Below are 25961 nucleotides of genomic sequence, written 5' to 3' on the forward strand. Positions count from 1 at the left end.
GTGTGGTGTATTGTGGGTGATCGTCGACGGCTAGTTCTCAAGGTACCCGTGCGTAGAGCCGTCGATCGGCAGCGCATCGATAGAACTTGAAGAGCGTCACGATACGAACGCGAGCATATTATTATTGGAAAGTGCCATGGAACATGCAGCTAACAAGAAAAAATAAAATAAGTTATCAAACACGAATTTATTACCAACATCTGCTCAGATTCGATATACAAAAGCAAATAAAAACTTAGAATTTACTCATGATATAAGAAGAAAAAAATCACACAATTTGGTCTTACATCATTATAATCAAGGATATCTTTACCCGTCCGGCGCGCGTCCGGAATCATGGTATAAATTGTCGCACACGAAAATAATTGTTTTTCGTGGAGGGGTATGCTACGGAGCCCGAGAGGGGACATGCATGAACATTTTTTTTTTAGTAAGTCGTTCCCACCACTTATAAGTCGTTACCACCACTTATAAGTCGTTCCCACCACTTATAAGTCGTTCCCACCACTTATAAGTCGTTCCCACCACTTATAAGTCGTTCCCACCACTTATAAGTCGTTCCCACCACTTATAAGTCGTTCCCACCACTTATAAGTCGTTCCCACCACTTATAAGTCGTTCCCACCACTTATAAGTCGTTCCCACCACTTATAAGTCGTTCCCACCACTTATAAGTCGTTCCCACCACTTATAAGTCGTTACCACCACTTATAAGTCGTTCCCACCACTTATAATTCGTTTACTGCGTCTGGACTAAATTCTTCGTAAGGCCTATGCTAGAGCGATTTAGAGTCGATTCAGAGTCATCTTCTTTAAAACTACTGACTTTGTTCTGCCCATTTTAGCCAAAAATGGATGAACGAGAGCAAGAACGAAATGCAGTGATAAAGATATGCTTTGAAATGGGACTCATGTACAAAGACATAGTTACGATTCTTGCCACAGAGTGTGGAATTGTAATTTCTTTCCGTCATTTGAAAAGGCTGCTCAGACAGCATGGCCTGTCAAGGAGAAAAAACTACAGTGACATCGGTGAGGTTGTAGACTTTATTCTAAAGCAGGTCGAGGGATCGGGTCGTCTGCATGGCTACCGATGGATGTTTGAAAAATGTCGGGCACATCATATCAATTGTAAAAAGGAAGATGTAAGGATAATCCTTGGAGTTGTCGACCCAGAAGGGACAACTCAGAGGAGAAGGAGAAGACTGAGGCGACGTCAGTATTCATCCAAAGGGCCAAACTTTTTGTGGCATCTGGACAGCTACGACAAACTGAAAGCATTTGGAATATGCATTAATGGCTGCATCGATGGGTTTTCCAGGAAAATAATGTGGATGAACGCCTACCACACTTCATCAGACCCGAAGGTGATTGGAGGGTACTACATAGAAAAGGTGTCAGACATCGGAGGATGTCCATCTGTTGTACGTGGGGATCTAGGTACCGAGAATGGATATGTGCGTGACTTTCAAAGGTTCTTCCGTGAGGATGACGAAGATGGCATGGCGGGCATTCGCAGTTATCTAGAAGGTCCAAGCACCGCCAATCAAAGGATCGAGTACTGGTGGTCCTTCCTTCGAAGGGAGTGCATGGAATTTTGGATCTATTTTTTTCGCGATTTGCAAGATGACGGTGATTTCATTGGCAATTTCGTAGATGTCAATCTCCTACGGTTTTGTTTCTTACATCTTATCCAGGTAAGAGCAATGGCAATTTTTACCTCCATTTTAGATTTGCATGACCATCGACCAAAATTAAGAATCAGAAATTAAGATTAGAAGAAAATCTTTAACTTTACTTTATAATATCATATAGATCTAGGCCTTTAATTGTTCTTTTACAGTGATCAACTTTTTTGTTCGCACTGCAAATGAATTGAAGCAGCGCAAGGATCTGGTTCTGGACATTTGAGAATGTCGATCCCCAAGAAGTAACGAAGTTGGATATTGATCAAACTTTCAAAAGGATCAATGTAAAAAAAAGTTGGGGCGTTTTTGCAGGGTAGCTTTGCCCCCCCCCCCCCTCCAAAGGGTCAGGGGTGCTGCTCTCAGGGGCCTGATTTAATATAGCATTTAGTAACCGAAGCCATAGATGTTTAATCATGCTTCAGTGCCGAGTAGAATATTGCCAAACATTTTACATTTTAAATTTCATGTTTCCTCCCTTGTGTCTTTTGTTGACGGTATACTGGTTTATGCTTAAAATATTAAATGACACCGTTTTATCTCTTTCCCATCTCAATTGCAGGCTGAGCTTGATGAAGTGGTAGATGTATGGGATCGGCATCTCATTAGACCATCGAGGAACGTCCAAGCTCCTAGCGGCCGCCCAAACATCATGTTCAACTTGCCGTCTTTGTACACTACAAGAGATTATCTGCATGGTGTGAGCCAGGAACGTATGCAAGCATGCAAAGAGGAATGTGTTTTCAGAAAAACAATACCATGTGATGAAGACATCTTTGAACTCTGTTGCATCGTGATGAATGAAGTTGGGTACGAGTATCCAAGAGACCGACACGGTGCTCGACTTCTTTATGTAGCTCTTCGACGTGAGATAACACACTTGCTTAACAATTAATTCTGTCTGAAGGTGCAGCAGCTATAGGTTCAAACCAACTTAACCAAGGAATACAAACAATGCCTGTTCATGTGGGTGTGTTTTAAGTTTTTCCTTTTTGTTCTTCTTAAGGAAATAAGCATAGTCTAATTGCCTTCTCGCCAATCATTGGTTTTGTACACAGTTTGACCTAGATTATCTGGCCACTATCTGGCAAGGAATTTTTTTTTCCTCACTCTTTGCTTCAAGATTGAGGGAAAGTTTCTTACTTTGTTTTATTCAAATTTTGTACAAACAAAATGAAACAAGTCTGGAACAAAAGCTTGCCATTTAAATGTATAAGTTTGTTCATATACCAGTTTAATTAAGTAATAGGATATGCTCTATATAGAGACATGTTGTCTAGGACTTGTCTCTCATATATGGCCAAATTAATTATCTGGATGAAGGCCGGTCCCGACCAGATAACCGAGGTCGAACTAAAATAATTCAGCAATGAGTCAATGGAGGTTTACATTTCAAAGTGATGGACAAGTATTGATTTCTTGTAACTTTTTATTGAAAGTAGAAAAAAAGATTGACACAGATCTCGGTACAAAATCTATAAGGACTACATAGGCACTCTGTAGGCATCTTAAGCATTTTATTGAAGTTTTTCATACTCAACTTTCTTACTGCTTTGTTCGCCTTGGACATATTGTAATTGTTCTGTTCATGTCATATTACTACATGTAATTAAATCAACTTGATTATCTTCCAGACTTGCCTTTGATGTTCTATGTGTTATACATACAACTCGGACTCATGGACTCAGTAGCATTATGGCACTGCATGGGCCAGCAGCTGTGGGTATGCGTTACTTGTGACCATCTAATTAAGGCCCCAAAGTTTAAAACAAAAAACATAATTGACCCTAAATGGAAAGTGGCACTGAACCAAACAAATTTACTGTGGACTGTGGAGCCCTACAAGTACATGTATGTTACCAAAAACACACATTCAATGGAATCTGCAAGTGGGACAATGTACATGGTTATTTTCAAGATTGGTAGATAGTGAAACACAGCAAAATGAAAGTCGTATCATTAATTCTTCTTAAACCAACTTGTTCCAATAACATATTTAAGTAAACAAAAGAAAATTCTCTGGTTTTTTATAATATGCCTTGGACCAATAACAATAAAACACAAAAACGCCATAAACGTTCTTTCACTATGGTCATTTGGTCCAGTTAAAATTAACAACATGAAGGATTCTCTTGGTACTTTATGATATGCCTTAACCAAACAACATTAAAACACAACACCATAACTGTTCTCAAAGCAATACGCCTACCTACCATGTTCATGGTTATTTGCAAGATTGGTAGATAGTCAAAACACAACAATATGAAAGTCCTAATAACCCGTTGAAGACTAGTCCTGATTATACTCCGGCTGGGGTCTACGGGAAATGTGTGTTATAGCAAAATAAGCTCGTCTTCAACGGGTCAATTCTTCTTTAACTAACTTTTTCCAATAATATACCGTAAAGTAAACGAATTGAAGGTTCTCTTGGTTCTTCATTATATGCCTTGGACCAATAACATTAGAACACAACACCATATTAAACCCATTTGATCCGAATAAAACATGGCATGAAGGTTCTCTTGGATCTTCACGATACATGTATATCCTTGGGTCCAACATTAAAACACACCACCCTGAATGTTCTTTTCATGTCACTTCATAAACCCACTTAATCCAATATCCTTGAACACCGGGGGGGGGGGGGGGGGGTACATGCCTAGTAAGGTATACACAGTACAGGAGTGTGACGCTCTAATGGGCGACTTTTTGGCCAAAAAAATTATACTATATATTTTTGCCCATTTCGTCGATAAATTGCACAAAAAGGTAATTATTCTTAATAAAACCCCTAATAATGGGTTCCCTTCTCCGCCAAAATGAACCTTAAAAATGGGTTGGGTTTTGCGGCTTCAGCGACACACTCCCATCAGAACCAAATCTGAGTCCCCCCCCCCTTTGGGTTTTAACATCATATTATGACTGTTCTGTGTTTCTTTGTGGAATTCCTGGGTCTAATATGATTTAAACTCAAAACAGTGAACCAAAATTCACTTGTTAATTAAACAAAGATGGGTTCTCTTCTATAGAAACATCATGTTAAAAAAAGCCCATTTATACAATGAAAACAAGGGAAAATCTTGACAAGAAGAGCCAATATCAAAACAAAGTGCAGTGTATCAAAATGTACAAAATATTTGGCATATTATAGTCATTGAATTTAACACCATCATTGTACAAAAACATTGATATTCTACAGTCTCTTGAACTCTCTTCGTGAACCAAATTGGTCCTACATTAATCTAATTCAAAATGAAGGTTCTCTTTAAGTGCTTTGAACATGATATGCCTTGTATCATGTACATTTTAACAACAGATCATTTTAATTATAGGGTAGAATACCTCATTTCGATTACTTAAGAGTGAATCGACATAAAATCTACCTATTTTAAATTGGGGCTCTATTGCTGCACATACTTCTTTCTTTGGATTGGTTTTCAATTTTGTCTCTTTCTGATGTCAAATACCATTTTGATAAATTTGAGCTCATTATTAAAAGGAAAATTGAATAATGTACATACATCTATATTCATCCAATCAAAGCATATTCGGAGCAAGAAAAAAAATGCAGCGGGAAGTGGTTGTCTCTATGGTAATGTTAGTAAACAGATTTTCCAAAAGTGACACAGAAGATTTGTTCACCTTTCACAAAAATCGTCTATGCCCACCAAAGAGTGAATGTAATGGCAAAATGAGATCATCACTGAATCACGCACACCCAAATTTATCTGAAATGGTGAAATACGTTTATACATTTGGTACCAAAGTTACTTGGGAAGCCATTTTCTGAGAGTACACTTTTGTGATACACTACATTGTATGTATAAATACCAGATTGATTTCTGCATATTAATTCATTCAATATAATTTTTTGGTGTTTCAACACCATATCTGAAGCATGAAGATGTTTAATACTAAACCTTTGCAAATATGCACAATTGCTATCACTGCCATATGTCTCACACCTACAAATTTCAAGCTAATTAATAAATGTAAACAATTAGAGAAGACAGCCTACTTTCATCTTCATAAAGCAATGAGTTGTTCTGAGGAAGTTTAATAAAGGACAAAAATAAAGGGTTTTCTGCAAAATGTAGTCAGGTAGTGTTATGTTTATGCTGCATATTTAATTAATGATGTATGCTGCGTACGGGAAGTCAACTTTGAACTTGGGTAAGCCTTCATGTTTCTCAAAGCCAATACACCGATATTTGACAGTTTCCCGCATTAATTTAAGATATAAAGCAACAAAATTCAAGATTAAACTTGAAACTGTGCAGTACCCTGGAGGAAATGTACGAGTAACCAGTAGCCATTAACCAAAATCAAAGTTCATATATCCTGATGCTAATACACAATCCCACTCTTGGCGAAATTCCCGGTAACTTCCATAGGTACTTGGAAGTTCAAGAGTAGGCCCACATGTATGTGCCACTGGTCGCCTGCCTGCACCTTCTAGAGACGTGAATTGAACCATTATTTTGGAAACGCTCATCACTTCAGATCCTGTCAGAAAATGCATTAATTTTTTCAATCCTTTCTTGTCTTGCCCCTTAATGTACTGCATGAGGAAACGCACCGAGTTTGACTCTTCCTGGTTGGATGGAATAGCTGAAAAGATCTCACAGACTTTCTTTGTTGTAGGTTGGAGCTCTTGGTATATGCTGAGAACTACCGAGGGGGTTGGAAGCTTGCTTAACAACTGAGGAGTCACAACTTCCCTCATACACTGCATCGCATAGCTCCCGTTCTGGATGATGACCTTGTGCGCCAACTGGAACATAAGTGCTAATGATTCCCCTTCTTTTGGTATGGTATGCCCACCTTCTCGGTCAAGGAGGTCAACGAGTGCTTCATGCTCTTCCTCTGTTGTGTTTCCAGACAGTGCAGACTGAACACAAGCTCGATCTCCATCATTTAGGTAAAGCTTGAAAGACTCCATCAAAGTGTCAGGCAGGACTGCATCTTCACCAAATAGCATGCCAATGACGAAAGCTGGTGCCATTCTAAGAGGGAAAATTTTGTGGTCTATGAATCCTTTCACAAGGATTCTTCCAACGGCTTTCCACTCTTCTGGCCCTAGTTCTGGGCACAAACCTGGAACTCTGAAATCTTCCCCATCAGCATACATTTCAAAAAATTGTTTCCAAAAGATTGTGTAAACATCTCTCGACACTCCTTCTGCATCAATTCCAAGTTCGTCCACAAACTCGAATTTTAGAGGGGATGTCATCATATCAGGTGCTTTGAAAATACACAGGAGTTCAGTTATAACCATGCATCTGTGCAGCTTTACCAATGAACGCTTTTCCAACTCTTCTCCCAGAATTTGTAGACCTTGTGTTAGTAGTGGTTCCTCAATAGCAAGACCTTCAGTTCTTGAGGGTGGAGCATTGCTAGTGCTCGGTTGCTCATGATCGGACTCCATTTCCTGCTCCTGTTCTGGTTGTGGCACTAATTCAAAGAGGGTTAGATCAATTACTGACTCAATGGCAGTATGGCTAATACCCGTTTCCGGAGTCAACGGAATCATTGGTAATGTTTCATCCAAGTCCTCATCTGCCTCATCAGGATAGAATGAGATGTCTTCGTCAGTGTCATTGGATGTCTTTTGACTCTTTCCCTTCTTCTTTGAGCAAATATATATCCGCAACATTTTTACTTCTGTCTCTAGGTACAGATCTTCTACATTACCCTCGGAAAATAGCTTTCCTCGAAAATCTTCCACATGGAAATAGAAATCATCCACATGACCTCTGAATGACATATTATCTGGAAAGAAAAGTCTCCTCCCCTCCTTGATGACATCGCCAGCTGTTGCATTTTTCCCCAACGTTCCGCCACCCTTAGATGTTCGAATCTGCTTGTACTCCATACTGGCCACATCAAAGTCTTTCCACCCTATCTCCACCCTCCTTTCCTCTTTTTCTGCATTCCTGTTACCAATATTTTTCTTCTGAGATTTCTTGATCTTCATTTTTAATCTGTCTACCATTGATGGCTTTGCTGCTTTTGGTGAACTAGTAGAGTATGATGGCCCTGATTCACACTTGCAAAATGTTACCACTGCTACCCGGTCTCCATATGCTGGGATGTACTCGGCAAGTTTCTTATCATCAAGCAATGGGATTATTTCCACATCAACCTAATAAGAACAAACAAAAAGATAAAATCTTAGCTTTACTGAATATTGAATTAACATAAAATAATATGATATGATAGACACCTGGATATCTTCCCCAAAAGTCAATATTGTGCACCACCCCCTGCAACCAATCAGAAGCGCACATTTTGGACTTGAGATTCAATTTCAACCAATCAGAAGCACGCATTTTGGACTTGCGAATAATTTGGTGCAATATTAAATGTAGTTTTCCTAATTAAGTTCTTTCTTCCCCATCACAACTCATTGTTTTTTTCTTCTCCAAATTGGTGCTGTGCGAAAGGGTGGGTAGTGTCGCGTCACGTTGCGTGGAACGCCCCCACCCCCGGTTTTGCCGAATGGGTGCATTAGGACTTTTCTATTATAATATTGATATTTGATAATAGGTCATCTGATAATAAAAATAATGATGATGATGATAATAATAATAATATTTATAATTAATAGAAAGAGAGGAGTCTAAAGCCTCCCCCTCCCCTTCTTAAATTCCCATAAAAAGTATCCCTTTATCTTAATATTTATAATTCATTGATTTTATTCATACCTTTTTTAAATTCAAATCTCATGTGCCCCTCTGGGTTATCAAAGGGCATGGCCACAAATGATGTCAGTTCAGCATTCACTACAAATTTTGTTGGGGGAGTGGGGGGGGGGGGGGGTGGGTAGACATTTTTTTAATTCGAAATTTAGTCCATAAATTACTGTTAAAAAGACATTTTATGTTTTGAATTTTTGGAAATAAAACCTCATTTGAACTGTTGAACTGAACTGTATATGTCTCTCTTCAAACCCTGCCTTAGTATCTTGTTAGATGTGTGCTTTGTCTTCTGTGTGTGTGGGTGTACATGTGTCCAGGTGTGTTAGGGTGTGTGTGTAATATGTGGGGTGTGTGCATTTGTGTGTCTTGGACACAAGACTTGCACCCCAAGCATCACTTCTCCAACAGCATTTCATCACATTTCCAGCAGATGGATGAGATGGTATCATTTTGCCTTCTTTGGAGATGAAGCAATGTAGGGTGCTTCCCAGGCGTCCCTTTGTCATTGGACGGCAGAAAAGTAGCAACACTTCTTTACAGTTATGCTCAAAACTCTGCAGCCAACTCTTGTACAGGTACTAACCTTATCTTCAACCATTTTCTGGATTATGTCTTCCTTCAGCCCTCTCTGTCTGAGGAAATCTTTCAATTTCTCCATGATGACTATACTGCAGATGGAAAGAAAAGTGAATAGAAATAAATAAATGAAAAGTGATGAATAAAGGAAAAAAAGTTTTGGGTATGCATAATGCATCCTTAACAGGTTCGAATGTGAAGGGATGGGATGTTATACAGCAGATATATCACATATATTCCACTAATATTTTCATAACTGCAGTATTTTCTTTCATCATTGATATGCTATGTGAGTATCCTAACAAAGTTTCTTATAGTCACATAGAACATTAAAGATGTACTTTTCCTGTATGTTCAAGCCCAGTTACCGGTACTCGCAATGACAATAAAAAAGAACAAAAGTAACAACAAGAATACTACTATAATAAGAACATTAATAGATGTGAGATATTGTGAGTAGGCTATGTACCACATGTTTGTGTACACACACTTGGGTCGACCCCCGTCAATAGCAAATAATCCCTCCAGCCCACGATCATCATTCTATCATTGTCATAAAGTATCCATATCCCCCCCCCCCCTGGCTACGCAAAACACATATCTATACTCTTTCTCGACTGTGAATACGTCTGACTGACATTATGGTTTTATTTTCTCTTTTTGTCTTAACTGAGTCCAGGGGCGGATCCAGCCGGTGGCAAGGGAGGGGGCCTAAAAAGGGGCCCACTTCATGCGAAAAATTGAAAATCGTGCCGGCCGATTTTTGGCCTAGTGGGGGGGGGGGGGGTAGTGAGCACAATTTTTTTTTTTTTTTTTTTGGGGGGGGGGGCACCCGAAAAAAAATTTACTATGAGAAGACTTTTTTTTTTCCACCGCCACCCCCCCCCCCCCCCCCCCCTTGGGCGCCAGGGGTAGTGAGCACAATTTTTTTTGGGGGGGCACCCCAAAAAAAATTTACTATGAGAAGGCTTATTTTTTTTCCACCGCCACCCCCCCCCCCCCCCCGTTGCCCCCTCTTTCTTTCTCTCTCCCTCTCTCTTTTTTTCTCTCTACCCCTCTCTCTATATTGATAGGTTCACATGGTGTGACTACCATGATAATCAGAATAGATTGATATATATGATGACGGTACGTAAATGTAAGGTGAGGTAGATCTAGGCCTATATCAGTATATGTAATTAAGAAAAGTAATATTTCAAAATGATATTGTGTGGGTGGTTCTAGGACAACTACCCCCTGGACAATCACCCCCCGGACAACTACCCCCCCGGACAATTACCCCCCGAGGACAATCACCCCCCGGACAACTACCCCCCGGACAACTACCCCCCGGACAATTACCCCCCGGACAATTACCCCCCGGACAACTACCCCCCGGACAACTACCCCCCGGACAACTACCCCCCGGACAATTACCCCCCGGAAAATTACCCCCCGGACATTTACCCCCCGGAAAATTACCCCCTGGACAACTACCCCCCCGGACAATTACCCCCCAGACAATTACCTTCAGAAAATCCCCCCTTCTCTCCAGCATCAATGTTAGAATAAGGCGGGACCCATTGTAAGTTTTGGTTGGTGGCACAGGTTTCCGAAATATTTTCTACTTTATCTTACTTTAATAACTTTTTCTTTCTCTTTTATATTGCTCTTTCTCCTGTTTTCTCACTTTCTTCTTTTTTGTTTTTGTTTAGCGGCGCCTTCTGCATCATGAAAAATGGGGGGGGGGGCTTGCACCCGAAACCTCCCGTTTGGCTATGCATATATACATCAGAAAATTTGTAAACTGGCCCTCATTCTAAGTTTTCATAGAACAATTGAACACGATTAGTCATAATAATCACATATGCTGAATATCCCTGATTCCAACTGATCTGATTTTTTTAAATATTTATTTTGGGTTTAATTTCAGGTAAGAAATCAGGCAAATAGATAAAACATAAAAAAAACACCTTAATAGGTAGAAAAATTGAAAGTCGATAACGCAACTATGAACACTAACACTGTCAAGTAGACCTATAAATCTGTTTTTTTAACAGTTCAACTAACAAGAAGCTAAGAATTATGAAACAATTGGTGCACATTCCAGATTAAGATGTGGCTTTATAACTTAATACAGTTAGCTAAAAAACTTTATGCAAAGATAATACACACAAGAACACCTTGTAAATTACAAGGTGTGTTTGTGTGTATTATTCTTGGGTGAAAGCAATTAAACATTAAAGAAGGAAATTAAGTACCAAATTTACTAAATTGTAAACAATATGACATAATCAAATACAGTGTTTTTTCTACACAAATTGGCAATCATGATAGTATACAATTCGTTTAAGGTGCATTTTAAGGACGGTTTGTAAGAATTTATAAAGAAGTAGGCCTATGCAAATCAAATAATGCGACCGAGCACCGTGAGCTGAAAATATTAATATTTAGACCATAAAACGGACATTTTACAGAGCACTTGAAAAATCAATTTGTAAATTAAAAAATAATGAAAGCTCGATATCCGAGATGAAATATGTTTTGTATATTGACTTCGAAACTTGATATTTTAAGCTCCATATCAGCCTATATTGAGCATGATATTAATCTCATCGAAAAAGCAATGCGAGCGCGAAGCGCGAGCGGAAAATACTTGATATTCCGGTATGAAAATGGTGAATTTGAGCACTATCTAAAGCATTGTGTATGGAAATTGTGAAGTGGATGTGGAAAGCACTTAATAAATGATGCGAGTGTGAAGCGCGAGCTGATATCTTCATTATTATTTTGACCTAGGACCTGGACATTCTAGGTCTAAGGACATTTTGTCATCATATGAAAATGATGACAACTTTCTTATTCCTCTTCCTGAGCGCGATATGAAACATATGAAACTGTGATATTGTCGATATTCTTTTCTGAAAAGGGACAATTTAGTCATTAAGAATTCATGAAAATTTTATTATCATATTTATTAATGTAATAAGCCTAAATGAGTGAGTAAAATGTGTTGACACTGAGGCCTGAAAACTGGATATTTTAAGCACTTTTGTAATCATGAATAGGATATGTGAGTTGATATATTTTTAACAAAAATGCGAGCGCAAATCGTAAGACGAAATTTTTGGTAAACTGTCATAAAAGGGGGGTTTTAAGTAGTTTGTTATATAATTTGGCAAATCAAATAATGCGAGCGCATAGCGCAAGCTGCAAGTTATATTCACACCATAAAACGGACATTTAACAGAGCACTTAAAAATCAGTTTGTAAATCAAACAAAATTATGAATAATGTCCGAGCTGAAATATGCTTTGTAAAATCGACTTCAAAACTTGACATTTTAAGCTACATATCAGCCTATTTAGCAAGATGTGTATCTCATCGAACAGGCTATGCGAGCCCGAAGCGCGAACGAAAAAATTAATATAGTGACATGAAATATATTTTTTTATCATTTTCCAAGTCATCCCCTGACCTTTTTTTTTTCACTCGTCTCCCTCTTATTTTAACTCTTATTTTTCCTCCTTTCTTTCCCCTTCTTTTTCTTTTTTCTTTCTTTCCCCCTTTTTTCTTCATTTGTTTTGCTCTGCCGATAGGGGGGGGGGCGGGCCCCTCGCCCCCCTGGATCCGCCTATGGATGGAGCTCAATTTTACAGCTTTCCTACGGCGTACGTTTGATTCCAAGATACTCGAGAATGCCTTGAGTACTTCTTACGTCAAACGTACGGCCGACGTATGACTCTGTGTACTCCCTTTGTCTATATAGGGGGTAATTGTCCGGGGGGTAATTGTCCGGGGGGTAGTTGTACGGGGGGTAGTTGTCCGGGGGGTAATTGTCCGGGGGGTAATTGTCCTAGGGGGGTAATTGTCCGGGGGGTGATTGTCCAGGGGGAAGTTGTCCTGATACCTGTGTGGGTTTACGTTAATTTTTAAATTCACCTAGCTGGCAATCACAACAGTACTTGGAGTTGGAAGCAGTGGCGTAACTACGGGGGGGGCATGGGGGGGCACGTGCCCCCCCAATCGGCTGGCAAAAAAAAAAAAAAAAAAAAAAAAAAAAACGGGGAAAAGGAGAAAAAGAGGGAGAAAGGAAGAGAAACGTAGTGGGAAAGGAGAAGTTATTGTTCATTATAATGTTATATTATAATCATGTTATGTTATATTACATAAGAAACATTTTTTGATAACTTTATGAACATAATTTGCTCAAGGCCTATGTCTTCATTGTTCCTGGTGCTTGAATTGTCTGTTTAACGAGATAATCCTGTTATACTAAAACCTCACGTTTTCAAGTTAATATAAACCAAATATATTTCCTCGCACTTCGAGTTATTATTGTTTTATGTACTGACATATGCTTCTTTTTCATGAATTCTTAAAGTGATTGCCCCATTTTAAGGTCTTAATGTAAAACATTTCCTGTCCATGCTTATGTTCGCATTAGTGGATTGGATTGGTATCTGCTCTTCATGAATTCTTAAAATCGGTCCTTAAAAATGTCCCTTTTTCTGATCTGAATATAAAAAAATTTCAGCTCGCGCTTCGCGCTCGCATGTTTATGTTGATAAAATATGGTCTTACAAGCCTAAAAATTCCCCTCTTCAAGTCTGAATTTCATAAATTTTCAGCTCGCGCTTCGCGCTCGCAATATTTGATTAGTGAGATGCGTATGTTATTAAATCATGATTATAATGACATTTGCTTCATGTGTTTAGATGTATACAAAATCAGCTAGCGCTTGGCACTCGCATTAGATGATTATTGTGAGATATGTATACTCTTAATGGAGTCCTAAAATATAGCCCTTAAAATAACCCTGTTTGGGGTCAATATATAAAAAAAATTCAGCTCGCGCTTTGCGCTCGCATTGTTTGTTTAGCTAGACAGGTACGTATCATGATTACAAAAAAAATTGCTTATAATGTCCTTTTTTAGGTCTGAATATAAAAAATTTTCAGCTCGCGCTTCGCGCTCGCATCAGTAAGTGACTCAAAAAAATTTCGGGTGCCCCCCCAATGCCGTGACCCACGGTACGCCACTGGTTGGAAGTGTAATTATTTAAGCTTTGGAAATGTCTGACTTGTTATAGTTATAACAGGACCCCCTCCCCGCCCCCCCCCCCCTTCTCTCGATTCCTCTCTTGATCCAACTCTCTCCCTATATATGGATCGAGGTCGATTAATCATGATATTAAGAAGAGATTGGTAGATATGACCACGGTATATAAATGTTTAGTGAGGTATTCTTAATTAAGAAAATAATTATTATGGGCCTACTCTTGATTTTGGGTATGTTTTAGTAGGATATCTCCACGCCGGAGTTATGGGTCAAATCTAGATACGATTCCGAACTAGCGTCGGCTAGGCTAGACAGAAAAATCTGTTCTGAGGAGAACAGACGGATTTTTGTGTCTAGAGCTATAGGCCTACGTCACTCAAGGCTTGGTGATAATGTGAAATATTGATATCAATATTTCACATTATCACCAAGCCCTTAAGGCTACTCAAGCCAAGACCAAGCCCTAGCTAGCTTCAAAACAATCAAGCTGCATACATTCGGATGGCTAATCGCTGAAGGAGGAGCTCGCCGGCGATGGCTAACCGGCCTGGGGATGCAGCGGCACCCTCCGTTGATACCCTTTTCGCCGGCCTGGTCGGAACGAAGTCAGTCCTAATTAGACCTAACGTTACAAGACTGTGAAGACTCTCAATTAAATATAAATCGCTCTATCCTAGGCCTATAGGATAAAGGTTTATAGTCGATCTGTAGTCACGTTAAAAGCAGTAAAATAAAGTAAACGTACCTATACATCTATCCAGGTCTTACTTGTCTCCGTCCTCAGCATGCATGACCGACCCCATTCAGAAAATCGTCAGCAGCATGCTTCTTCTTCTTGTTGTTGTTATAATGTTGGGTACCCAGGTCTGTTGACGTTGGCGCTATATCCATCGATTTCGATGATTTTCGCCAGGCTTGGTTTGAGAGCTTCGGCGTCGGAGCTTCCTGGAGTTAGGGCGCGGCGTACTGCTCCCTTCTTCATAATTATATGCCATCACGTGGTAGTTATAAATAAGTGGTGGGAACGACTTATAAGTGGTGGTAACGACTTATAAGTGGTGGGAACCACTTATAAGTGGTGGGAACCACTTATAAGTGGTGGGAACGACTTATAAGTGGTGGGAACGACTTATAAGTGGTGGGAACGACTTATAAGTGGTGGGAACGACTTATAAGTGGTGGTAACGACTTATAAGTGGTGGGAACCACTTATAAGTGGTGGGAACCACTTATAAGTGGTGGTAACGACTTATAAGTGGTGGGAACCACTTATAAGTGGTGGGAACGACTTATAAGTGGTGGGAACCACTTATAAGTGGTGGGAACGACTTATTAAAAAAATATTGTCATGCATGTCCCCTCCCGGGCTCCGTAGTATGCGGCAAGTGCGATGCAAAGAAAATGGTTGGTAAATATAAAATAATTTTATCATATTCATAATTTTCATAATATTTGGAATAGCAAGTGTGAATTTTTCTTGATTGTATTTCCTCTAGTTGTCATTTTTAAAGCACTGAAATAAAGGTGTCCGGCAATAGGATACACTGCCATACTACGTGGTCATGGTGGTGCGAAATATTTTCAGCAGGGGTAAACAAGAAGGGGGCGTGGCACATAGCTGCTGCGTATATAGTGGATCTGTTGATCATGTTGATAGTCCTGACTGCTCGGTTCTGCGTTCCTCATAATATTATAGATTCTTCATATTGTGGTTACTTTTTAACTATATAGGTACCCGTTTCATAAAACATGTTATAACAACAAATTTGCAATATTAGTTTTAGGCTACTGAAATCATTCAATTTGATTGGCTGATCGTATAAACTTGTTGTAGAAATTGTGCATTTGCTATCATAAGAATTCTTTGAAAAACGGGCCCCTGGCAGTGGCAAATGCTTGTCTGATTGTGAGTTGGGTGTTTGTATATGTTTATTTCCATTTATGCTCAATTTTATACTGTTTTTATTTACGAGGCAAGAATGTTCATGATCTGTCAAATTGTACCCGATTTATATGACTTTGTATTCTGGTTGAATGAAAATGAAATATAGAATTGAATTGAATATGTTTGGTAGTTTCAGTAAATATTTTTAAAGAAATATAATTGAAAAGATGCACACAATCATGATGCTAATAATCTATAATAACTCACCTAATAGTAAAGAACTAGTAAATGGTACACAATTTTGTTTGTTAGAATTGTGAAGTAATGTTTGAAGAGTAGATATACAATTATCGATGTCCATTGTGAGTCCAATAACCTACATGCATTATGATCTGATTGGGGCTAACCTCGATTAGCATGTCACCATATTGCTTTATAGCTCAGTCGCCAAATACTACTCTACACTGGCGTACAGATGGGTGCTGAAAGTTCCATAAGAAAAAATAACAGAGTAAAAAGAAGAATAAAAAAGGGGAAGGGCAAACATTAAGACGTGTTTTTGCAGAATATTACGTCAAAATCTATCACAAAATTAGATTTTCATTCTAAATTTACAGCGCCGAATTTTGCTCGCTGATTTCGTTCACTATGGAATTTCAAGAAATTTTGCCACGCGCGCCATTTGTGCCCCCTTCATTTTCTTGTGGGGGGGGGGGGCTTTACGCCATTTAAATATTGTGTATTGTTACCATGATGGCATATCAGAGAGATTCGGTGACAAATTAAATATAAATTTTACTAACATATAAGGATTAAGGTTTCTACGTACTTGTTTTTTATTGTCATTTGTCTTTCATTATTCTTATGAACATTTTTTTCTTTTTTCAACCTATATCGTATTTATGTATCACCATTCTATTATTACTGGTATGCATTATAATAAATTGTATGACATTGCTGATATGGTTTTTATTACAAGCTATGCTTTCTTATAGTCGCCTCGTCTTTCTCATTCAATATTATGTTCTACTTATATTCTGTTCATTTACATGCCTTCATTGTGTTTTCTATTCTTACTTAACTTTGTTGTCTATATGATCAATTTCAAAATTTTGTATAATCTATTGTGCATTTTAAGAGAAAAGAAAGACAAATAAATTTGAACTTGAACTTATTTCGATTTATTGAGGCTATTATATACTGCCCTGTGGAGACACCATTGAGCTTAAACCCTTCACATTTTAGTGAAAATTTGGGTTAAGCAAATCGAGAGTCACGAGATCGATTTATTCAAAATGAAACTAAGCTAGACCTTCACCGATTCTCCTTATGCAAATTGAATGTGGTTTCACATTGACCCGCCAGTGGGTTGATATCGTCTCTAATAGCTGTGACTTGAAAAAAACATACATTTTTATACTGTATAATTGGATTACAATAATTCACTTGGTAAATAAATCATGTCACGAGGCAAATACTAAGAGACTCCTCCTATAGTCTGAAACAATTGAATCATTATTGCAAAATATGAAAAACAAACTCAATAAACATAAGGCAAATATCATTAATAAATATTATTTTCCGTTGCAAATTTCCCTGAATTTTTTTTTTGTATATTGAAACCGTTTTTTTTTTTAGTTTGCCTACATTTTTTTCCTGCTGGTAAACGCCAAGCTGGTATATAACCGATTATAAGGAAATATTTTATGTCCAAGTTAATCAGACATATAGTGACCGGCCGTATAGACGACATAAATTACTCTCGGGTCTTTTTTAATCAAACTGGAGACAATGACAGAGCGAGGATTTGAACTCACAACCTTACGATTATGAGTCCAATTATCAACCACTAGATCTCACCACCTTTTTGTTCATGTTTTAGTAGTATCTTTATGTCATGCGTTTTGCTATTTGTTGTCATTAGACAAAATGAGATCGGACCCATCGTTGTCTAATATCTAGCTGTTTAACCAGGGAAGTGTTTAACCAAACCTTCTGGGTTTTTTTTCCATCTACCGGATGTATGAAGAGTGCCGAAATAATATTTCGAAATACTAGGGGAATTATCATCAAATAGGTTGCAACCAGTGTCGTAACGAGACGAGCAAACTGTTACGGGGTGTATCCCGTAAAAAAATATAAAGACACCATTATAGTGTTGTGGCTCAGTGGATAAGTCTCCTAGACTTTGGACCACGAGACCCGTGGTTCAAATCCCACCATGGCATCCTTTGGCGAAGCGTTTATCTACTAGCCACTCTCCACCAGGATGTAGCAAAGAGAAGATTTTATAATGCTCGGGCACCCGAACATAGCAGCGCTAAAGCAAGAGCTATAGTATCGTAGTGATTGAAAGCTTTTTTATAAACATTTGATATTTCTATCATTATCATCATCATTGTTGACAAACAAAAAAAGAAAAAAAGGGAAAGGAAACAGAGCAACTGATCTAAATGACGACATTATATTTATTTAATTTCGTGGAAATACATGGGACATGCAGGAATCCCCTCAACCTCCATCACTTCGCCTGCCAAATGAAAGTCGTTTATTTGCGGTATTGGCCTATTATTCGTTGATGGAATGCCAATTGATTCCTTTGTTATGATTAAAACAATACAAGTCTCATCCTTGGTATCTGACTATCATTTCCTTTCACCACTAACCGATTTCAGCTGATCCGTTATGGGTGGAACTATGAACTTTGTCAAGGGCGCGATACATGCATGCACACTAGCGTACCTACGGGGGGCAGAGGGGGCAGACTGCCCCCCTGACGAGTCACAACCCATGTAAGGGACATATCCCTGCCCCCCCTGACGAGTCTTGAATACCTTTTGTTTTGGGGGGAGGGGCTTATCAAATTTTTTGGCGGACGAGATCCTTTTTTATTTTTTCGCTTGTCAAATTTTTTTTCTGGTACGAATTTGCCCCCCCCCCCTTTGGAAAATCCTAGGTACGCCACTGTGCATGCATCCTGAAATTTTTAAGGGCGCTTTAAAAAAAAGTCCGCCATGATGATTAAATAACGCTGAGACAGAAATTATTCGATCGCAGTCTTCCTGTCGATTAAATGATAACGGATCTCCCAAGAAATATCAATTTTATGAAAAGATAGGATATAGAGAAGCATCTTTTAAAGTTCCATACAAATCCCGAAATTAAAAGTTATGATTTTTTTTTAGTCCAAATGTAATTTCTACGACCATGCGGCTATCCTCAAGTTGTCAATGTTGCACTTTAAAATGGCACGTTTGTTTGTTCAACACAACTCAATATTGCACAATGAAAGGAAAGGGAAAGAGAAAGTTAATCAACAAGGAAAGTTGGAATAGAGAGAGAGAAGGGGAGAGGGAAGAGACGGTGTCAGAAAGAGGCAGGGGGAGAGAGGGAGTGGAATGATAAAAGGTGAGAGAGAGGGGCGGTACATAGGTGGGATCAAGGATGGGGCTGCATGGGGTAAAACTAATTATGTATGATTATGGAAATAGTGTGTTCTTCTACACTGACCGTAAAAAACGCTGTTTAAAATTTCAAGCCCGTTAAGCCCGTCACTCTAATTACTGTTTACACTTTTTAAACAACTGTTTAAACTTTTTAAACAAGTTGTTTAAACTTTTTAAACAAGTTGTTTAAACAGATTAAACAATTACAAATAAGTTTAAACAACTTGTTGTTAGAGTGACAGGCTTAAACAATGTGCTACCTGTTTTTCTTACTGTGTACGTAAATTCTTTCACTGCATGCTATCTTTTCCAATATTTTTTTTTTCAAAATCTTTCCCGAAATTCTCTATCAATTTCAAGTATGTTGCCTCCCACTTTTCAACACCGATTTATAATTGGAAAAAGGTTAAAAACATCGAAATCAATTATCGTCCCTATGTAAGCATGGTATAAGTGGGCGAAGATCAGTGGGTTTGGGAACCCATGATAGATCCATGGGAAACCGCAGGAACCTTTGATAATATTCTCGCAAGTCATGCGCTTCCTGCGAATGTTACTGAATACATACTAATAATTAGAAAGCTTTCACAATGTAAATACATGTAGGCCTATACACATCCATAGCTTCACAACGATCAACAAAGATACAGTTCACAATTATTGTGACATACGATAGTCAACCACAGGAAACTACACCGGAAAATGGATTCACTCGACCCAAAGTCTCAAATACATTAGAACGAATTACCTGGGGAGCGTTTCATCAACATTTTCATCCGACAAGTTGTCAGATCTGACATCTTTCCATGATTTTGATTGGCCGAGAGGCACTGTTCCTATGGTAACTGTCGGATAAAATGGGACTTGTCGGATAAAACGTCCGACAAGTCCTTTCATGAAACGCTCCCCAGATTAATATGATTAACATGGTTTTAAACAATTTACCCTTCATAACCGACAGATGGGAGACTTGGGGCCATTGAACTCCCCCCCCCCCCCCCATTTTTCACGACCAAGAAAAGAAAAGGAGAAAAGGACAGAGAGAAGGGTGAAATACCATATTATTTCCTGAATATTATGAAAAAATCTATCACAACATTTGATTTTGTAATGAAAAAGGACGACATTTTTGCTCGCTCGCAACTTTTAAACAAATTTGCCCGGTACACCATATCTGGTAACCGCAAATTGTTTGGCTCATTGCGCTCTTTTATAATATTTCAAGACCACGCCAGTCTTCATCAAGTTCCTGATCGATACTGATAGAGATGGCCCCTTGTTATAAAAGGGGTCATCAATGCAGTCGGGACTGAGGGGGGAGGGGCCCAGAAGGGCACACTACCACTTCCATTTGCACCCACCTATATAAATAGGACCATCCATTTATCAAAATTAGCAATATCCGACACCCATTCCTTTAATTGATCCTATCAACACATTAACAAGATCCCAATGATAAACATAGTGCTTTGCTCTATATCAAAACTCCTTTGAATGAATATTTGAAAGAGAGAGAGAGAAAAACGAAGATCAGTCTTCTTTACAATCAATATCATATCAATCATCTTTTAAAATTTTAAGTGGGGCTTACACATAGAGATGTAATTAGTATACATCTCTATGGGCTTACATAATCAATACGAGTATAGCCGTGAATCAGATTGTGTATTTTCATAATTATAATTCAATTTTTTTGGTGCCATCATGATCGATTTCAAGCTTAACCGCTGACGATATGGTGGTCTCCTGTGTCCATTAATTACATAATGTTTCTTTAAAGAAGTTTGCATCTTTGTTTTGCATTCTATATTGTTTATATTTATGCATATTGCACATTCATTCATATTTGTATACATTTTTATATATATATTGGTTCTATTTATTTCAATACAGATATATAAACAATAAAGTAAACTGAAAGAAGACTTCATATATACAAATTGAATAACGTAATGAGCCAACAATTTGAAAGGATTGACAAATCATGACCAATGGGGCATATTTAAAATTTAAACCTTTTCGATACAAAATTAGATTTTTGACATTATATTCCGAAAATAATGACTTGTCACCTCTTTTGATATAATTTTCTTTCGGTTCTCACTTTTTTTTCTAAGTCATGACAATATTGGGGGCCCCATGGCCCCAATCCCCCTCCCAAATATGTATACATCATAGAACTAATTAATGATATTTTCACAATGGAGATATAGAAGTTTGTGCATCAAACATCACATCATGGATCCTATAGCATAGCATGGCCCTGGCATGGCGGAAAGGTAGCCCTTCCAAATGGCTGACAAGATTACGGTGCTACAAGCGGTAAGGGGGGCGGCCACCCTTTCGCGAATAAGGGTATGGGCAGGGCCTCTAAAAGAGGCTACCCATCCCCCCTTCCTATCGTGAGGAAGAGTCGATAAAGATAAAGAATACCTAGATCGAGAAGGAGAGAGAGAGAGAGAAGTGATTTTTTTTTAATTAATTAATTAATAACGGTATATTTACCCAGGGTGGCCACTTCAGTTCCAAAAACTGTTCTCCCAGCGGGCCCTGTTATTATTATTACCCGGCTAAGCTAGGCTAGGCTACCTATTCAGGTGCACACAGCTTTTTGAGGAATTACTTAATGCCAGTACCCATTTACCTCACTTGGGTCGAGTGCAGCACACTGTGGATGAATTCCTTGCTGAAGGAAATTACGCCATGGTTGGGATTTGAACCCACGACCCTCTGTTTTAAAGTCCGGAGACTAATCCACTGGGTCACGACGGCCCTGGAAAGGGGGTCCTGGGGGTGCTTCAGCACCCCAAAAATTACCTTAGGGGTGCTGCGTGTATTATTCTCCATAGGTAGCACCCTCAGGTTTTCTGGAAGATTGTGTAAAAATTGAAAAATGTTACCAAAATGACCTTCATTTTGTAGTGAAAACCTTTTTTTGTGCTTTTGAAATTAATTTCAGCACCCCCACTTACAAAATCATTCCTATAGCCCTGGATGGGGTCGGGGCATAAGCACATTTTCTACGCTTGAGAAATAACTTTGGAACAATCAATCAACCGGTGTGTTGGTTCAGTTGGTAGAGCGTCCGTCTCACAACCAGGAGGTCGGGGGTTCAAACCCTGGCCGCGTCAGACCAAAAGACGTTAAAAGATGGGAGTTGCTGCTACCCTGTTTGGCGTTCAACGATTAAAGGGATAGAGCCTCGTCGATCTGGCGCTGCACAGCGGCTGCTGGGCAAAGCAAATTTTCGGAGTATTTCATTTCATGTCTATTTCGAACAATAAATTATGGATTTATCATTATTTTTTAATTTATCATTTATCATTTCCTCATCCTTGACGAAAATGCAACGTGAATTCATTGATACATGCATTCGCCACTACAAATAATTAAAAAAAAAAGACTAGTTACGATTATCTATTCTTACTCCATATACACCCTTTCCTCTTGTTTCGTGTTTATACCCCTTTAAATTAATGACCAATGTGTTTACAAGCCAATATAAAACGGTTCACATTCAGCAGTTCAGTTGGTTTACAAGCATCTAATTTTCAGTGGGTATGGTATCGATCCGGAATGGAGGGGGGCGGGCGATTGTCGAGTAAAACCGAGGGGAGGGGCGGGGCTGAAGGGAAAGATGAAGTCCGGGGACGAATCCCGGGACGAATTAGTACAATATATTTTGCTGAAATGTGCGAGCCGTCTGTTTTTTCTTCTTTATGTTAATTTTATTATTTCCAGTAAAATAAAGACTGCAATCATTGCAATGGTTTGTAATTTATCTCTATTTGTTTGTTTGTTTTTGTTCTTTGTTTTGACTGGTAACTTAATAATAATGACGTCATTACTTCAGTTCATGGTTGTACTTCAATGTGATGTTTGTAATGTTGATGTCCACTGGAAGAAACGAATGAAAATCCATATTGAATACCCTATACCACATTTTAGTATATAGCGCACGTTTCCTTGCACCTTCTTAGGTGTTCAAGGCGCTCTTGTAATATTACCCTGGCTAAGCTTTGCCAACCGATTCCGGTGCTATCATAGTTTTCCTGCCAGTACCCACTTACTCAGGGGCCTCGGAAACGGGGGGGGGGTGCTGGGGCTTCGGCACCGCACTTTTTTTTCCAAAACCGTTCACAAAAACGTAAAAATGACCACTGGGCTCCGTAACAAAAAGGTTAGCGATCAATCGCTAATGAAATGACCAATCAATATCAATATTACATGTGCATTTGGTTCAAAATTCTGACCGGGAACCAATCAGTGCGCTTCTTTCATATTTGCTATTTTACGGAGCCCTGGTTATCATTTTTTTGCATGATCAGCCGCCCTCCCCCCTACTTTCGGCTCAGCCCACGCACTTTCTTTAAACCCGTTCCGTGGCGACTGTTACCTGGGATGATCGAGTGCAGCACATTTTGGATCAATTTCTTGCTAAAGGAAATTACAAATCTGACTTGATTTCTGTAATACTGAAGAAATTAAATTCCATGACTGTGTTTTGGGGGCTGCATGATCCTATCGCACTTATATTAGGCGGTACACGTTGCATACGAAACAGAGGCCTTGTATCTATCCAAACAAAAAAGGCCAATTTACCATCAGGTCACATATTTAATTGCATTTGTGATTATGGACTTATTCACTTGAGTCAACGGGCTATTTTCTCGGTAAACATACCGCGTGTGGGTATATCACGCATCACATTCATTCGCAGAAAATGCACTGGTGCTGGGCGCTGCAAACAACAAAAGCTCTTCTAATGCATTCTCAATGTAATAAAACGTGAATGCCACATGCCAAATACGGATATACGTATAGAGTATCTATTATTGCATAGAGCTATTACAGAGCTCTATGATTATTGCGTACAAAAATACATGTATGAGCGGAAATAGAAGCAATAAGTTGTATAGCGGCCTACGTCTAACTCATGCAGGGGATTCCCAGCATGCATGGTATATCATTCCTTGCTCTGTTAATTATGGACAAAATGAAAAGGCGTATAATGTCGGAACCTATATAGCATAGGCATAACTGTCACTGAATAGGCATACAAAATATAATGACTCGGTGCAAACTGCCAACTTTTTCACCTATAATCCGACACTCCGACCATCGTCCAAGATCAGATCAAGGGATACCCCCTTTATCACTTAATCATTTCACTCACTCACTCAAACTCACTAGTATTTCGGCAGATGTGTAGTGATTAACTTATTGGATGAGCCTGCGCCTATGAATGTTTTAAACAGATATATGGCGCAATATAAATGCTGTGGATCATCATCATCATCATCAATACCATGGTCCGGGACGTAGTTGTAGTATCCTAATTAAGTACGATTGACGATTACCAATAATATTTTCGTTTGTCTCAATGGTCTCTAACCTTTCTAAAATCAACCGTGGATATATAATTTTGCAAACATTCTAGGTATGAGCTTATATTGTGTCTATGGCCCTGGATAGCAATTCATCCTATAGTACTCTATTCTAATCAATGGAATTGCGCTTCGGTTAACAACACACACTTGACACAAACGAGATTTTATGAGTGCAGACGACACTCCCTCTTCCAGCTGGCGCTGCGATACCCCTGCGATCGGTTAAATTTCTGCTTACCAATTGGCGCGTTGGGCTCATCGACTTGGTCGTATCCCTTACGATCGGGCCGTGACATCTTGCCAGACCAGCTCAACAGATCTACGATCCAGTGATAGTCCTTTCCTAGATCTCCTGATCAATCGGTTCCAAGAGCAGATCAGGAATAGCCCGAATCAGTAGTAGATTTGCGGCTGACTCGCCCAACACTGCATGTACACGCACAGCGAGAAACAGGAAGTTAACCCGCACGGACTGTGTGCGGAGTATCGAGTGCTTCAAACCGATGGGGATGGGTCTCCTCCAGCGAGAATGTTGACAGTGACGACGCCAGCGCTGCCCGCCTGCTCGAAGTGCATTTGAGGGGTTGGGCAACACTTGTTGCCTCTTTGTAGTTTCCGGTTTTTGAGCTGCAAGATGAACAGCTGGGCTTCCTGAATGGTGTTCAATAACTTGAAGACATATCGAAAGTCATTCCTATTCTTGACAATGACTATTGGCGTCCGAGGAAGCAATGAACTATATTAGTCCTTCAAGCCAGGATAGGTCGTGCTCGAAATAGGAAATCGATTTCTCACTGTCAATAACCTGGATGTACACCGGGATGTACTGTGGAAACATTATAATTAATGTTCTCTCTGAAAATGGAGAGTACTTTGAAGGAAATCGTCACATTCAATAAAAAGTAGAACCTAATGATCCCAATTATAAGGTCTTGGCCTTGTACCTTTTTTTCACATTTCATTTATTAGTTTGCTTTGCCTTCCCATAATCCCTATCTCTATTTAATTATGGCCACTTCTCAGAAAAAAGACGATCCTCAAGCCTGCACAATCCAAATAAATAACATATATGACAGGATACAACGTACCTCGTATCATTTTTGTGTAATGCAATATCCTGGGCGGGGGAGAGGAGGTATGAAAGTTCATATATATATTTTATCATAGTTTTATCAGGGAGTTGAGAGGAGAACTCCCTGGTTTTATTGTGTTTTTCAGTGAATACCAATACCATGTAG

General features: G+C 39.1%; 2 protein-coding genes across 2 annotated transcripts; one reads left to right on the top strand and one right to left on the bottom strand.

Moving 5' to 3' along the window:
• Window positions 1-850: 850 nt before the first annotated feature.
• LOC135157879 (uncharacterized) lies at window positions 851-3318 on the top strand. Its single transcript, XM_064114986.1, has 2 exons — window positions 851-1697; window positions 2248-3318. Exons 1-2 carry the CDS (start codon window positions 852-854, stop codon window positions 2578-2580), a joined length of 1179 nt encoding a protein of 392 aa, XP_063971056.1. The 5' UTR covers window position 851; the 3' UTR covers window positions 2581-3318.
• LOC135157878 (uncharacterized) lies at window positions 3097-14949 on the bottom strand. The gene is made up of 3 exons (XM_064114985.1): window positions 14748-14949; window positions 8970-9054; window positions 3097-7830 (listed from the first exon to the last, which is right to left on the bottom strand). The coding sequence occupies exons 1-3, from the start codon at window positions 14753-14755 to the stop codon at window positions 6001-6003; spliced, it is 1923 nt and encodes a 640-aa protein (XP_063971055.1). The 5' UTR covers window positions 14756-14949; the 3' UTR covers window positions 3097-6000.
• Window positions 14950-25961: the final 11012 nt, after the last annotated feature.

The sequence above is a fragment of the Lytechinus pictus genome, unplaced genomic scaffold (assembly GCF_037042905.1).
Source record: "Lytechinus pictus isolate F3 Inbred unplaced genomic scaffold, Lp3.0 scaffold_20, whole genome shotgun sequence".
In the NCBI taxonomy this organism is placed as follows: domain Eukaryota; kingdom Metazoa; phylum Echinodermata; class Echinoidea; order Temnopleuroida; family Toxopneustidae; genus Lytechinus; species Lytechinus pictus.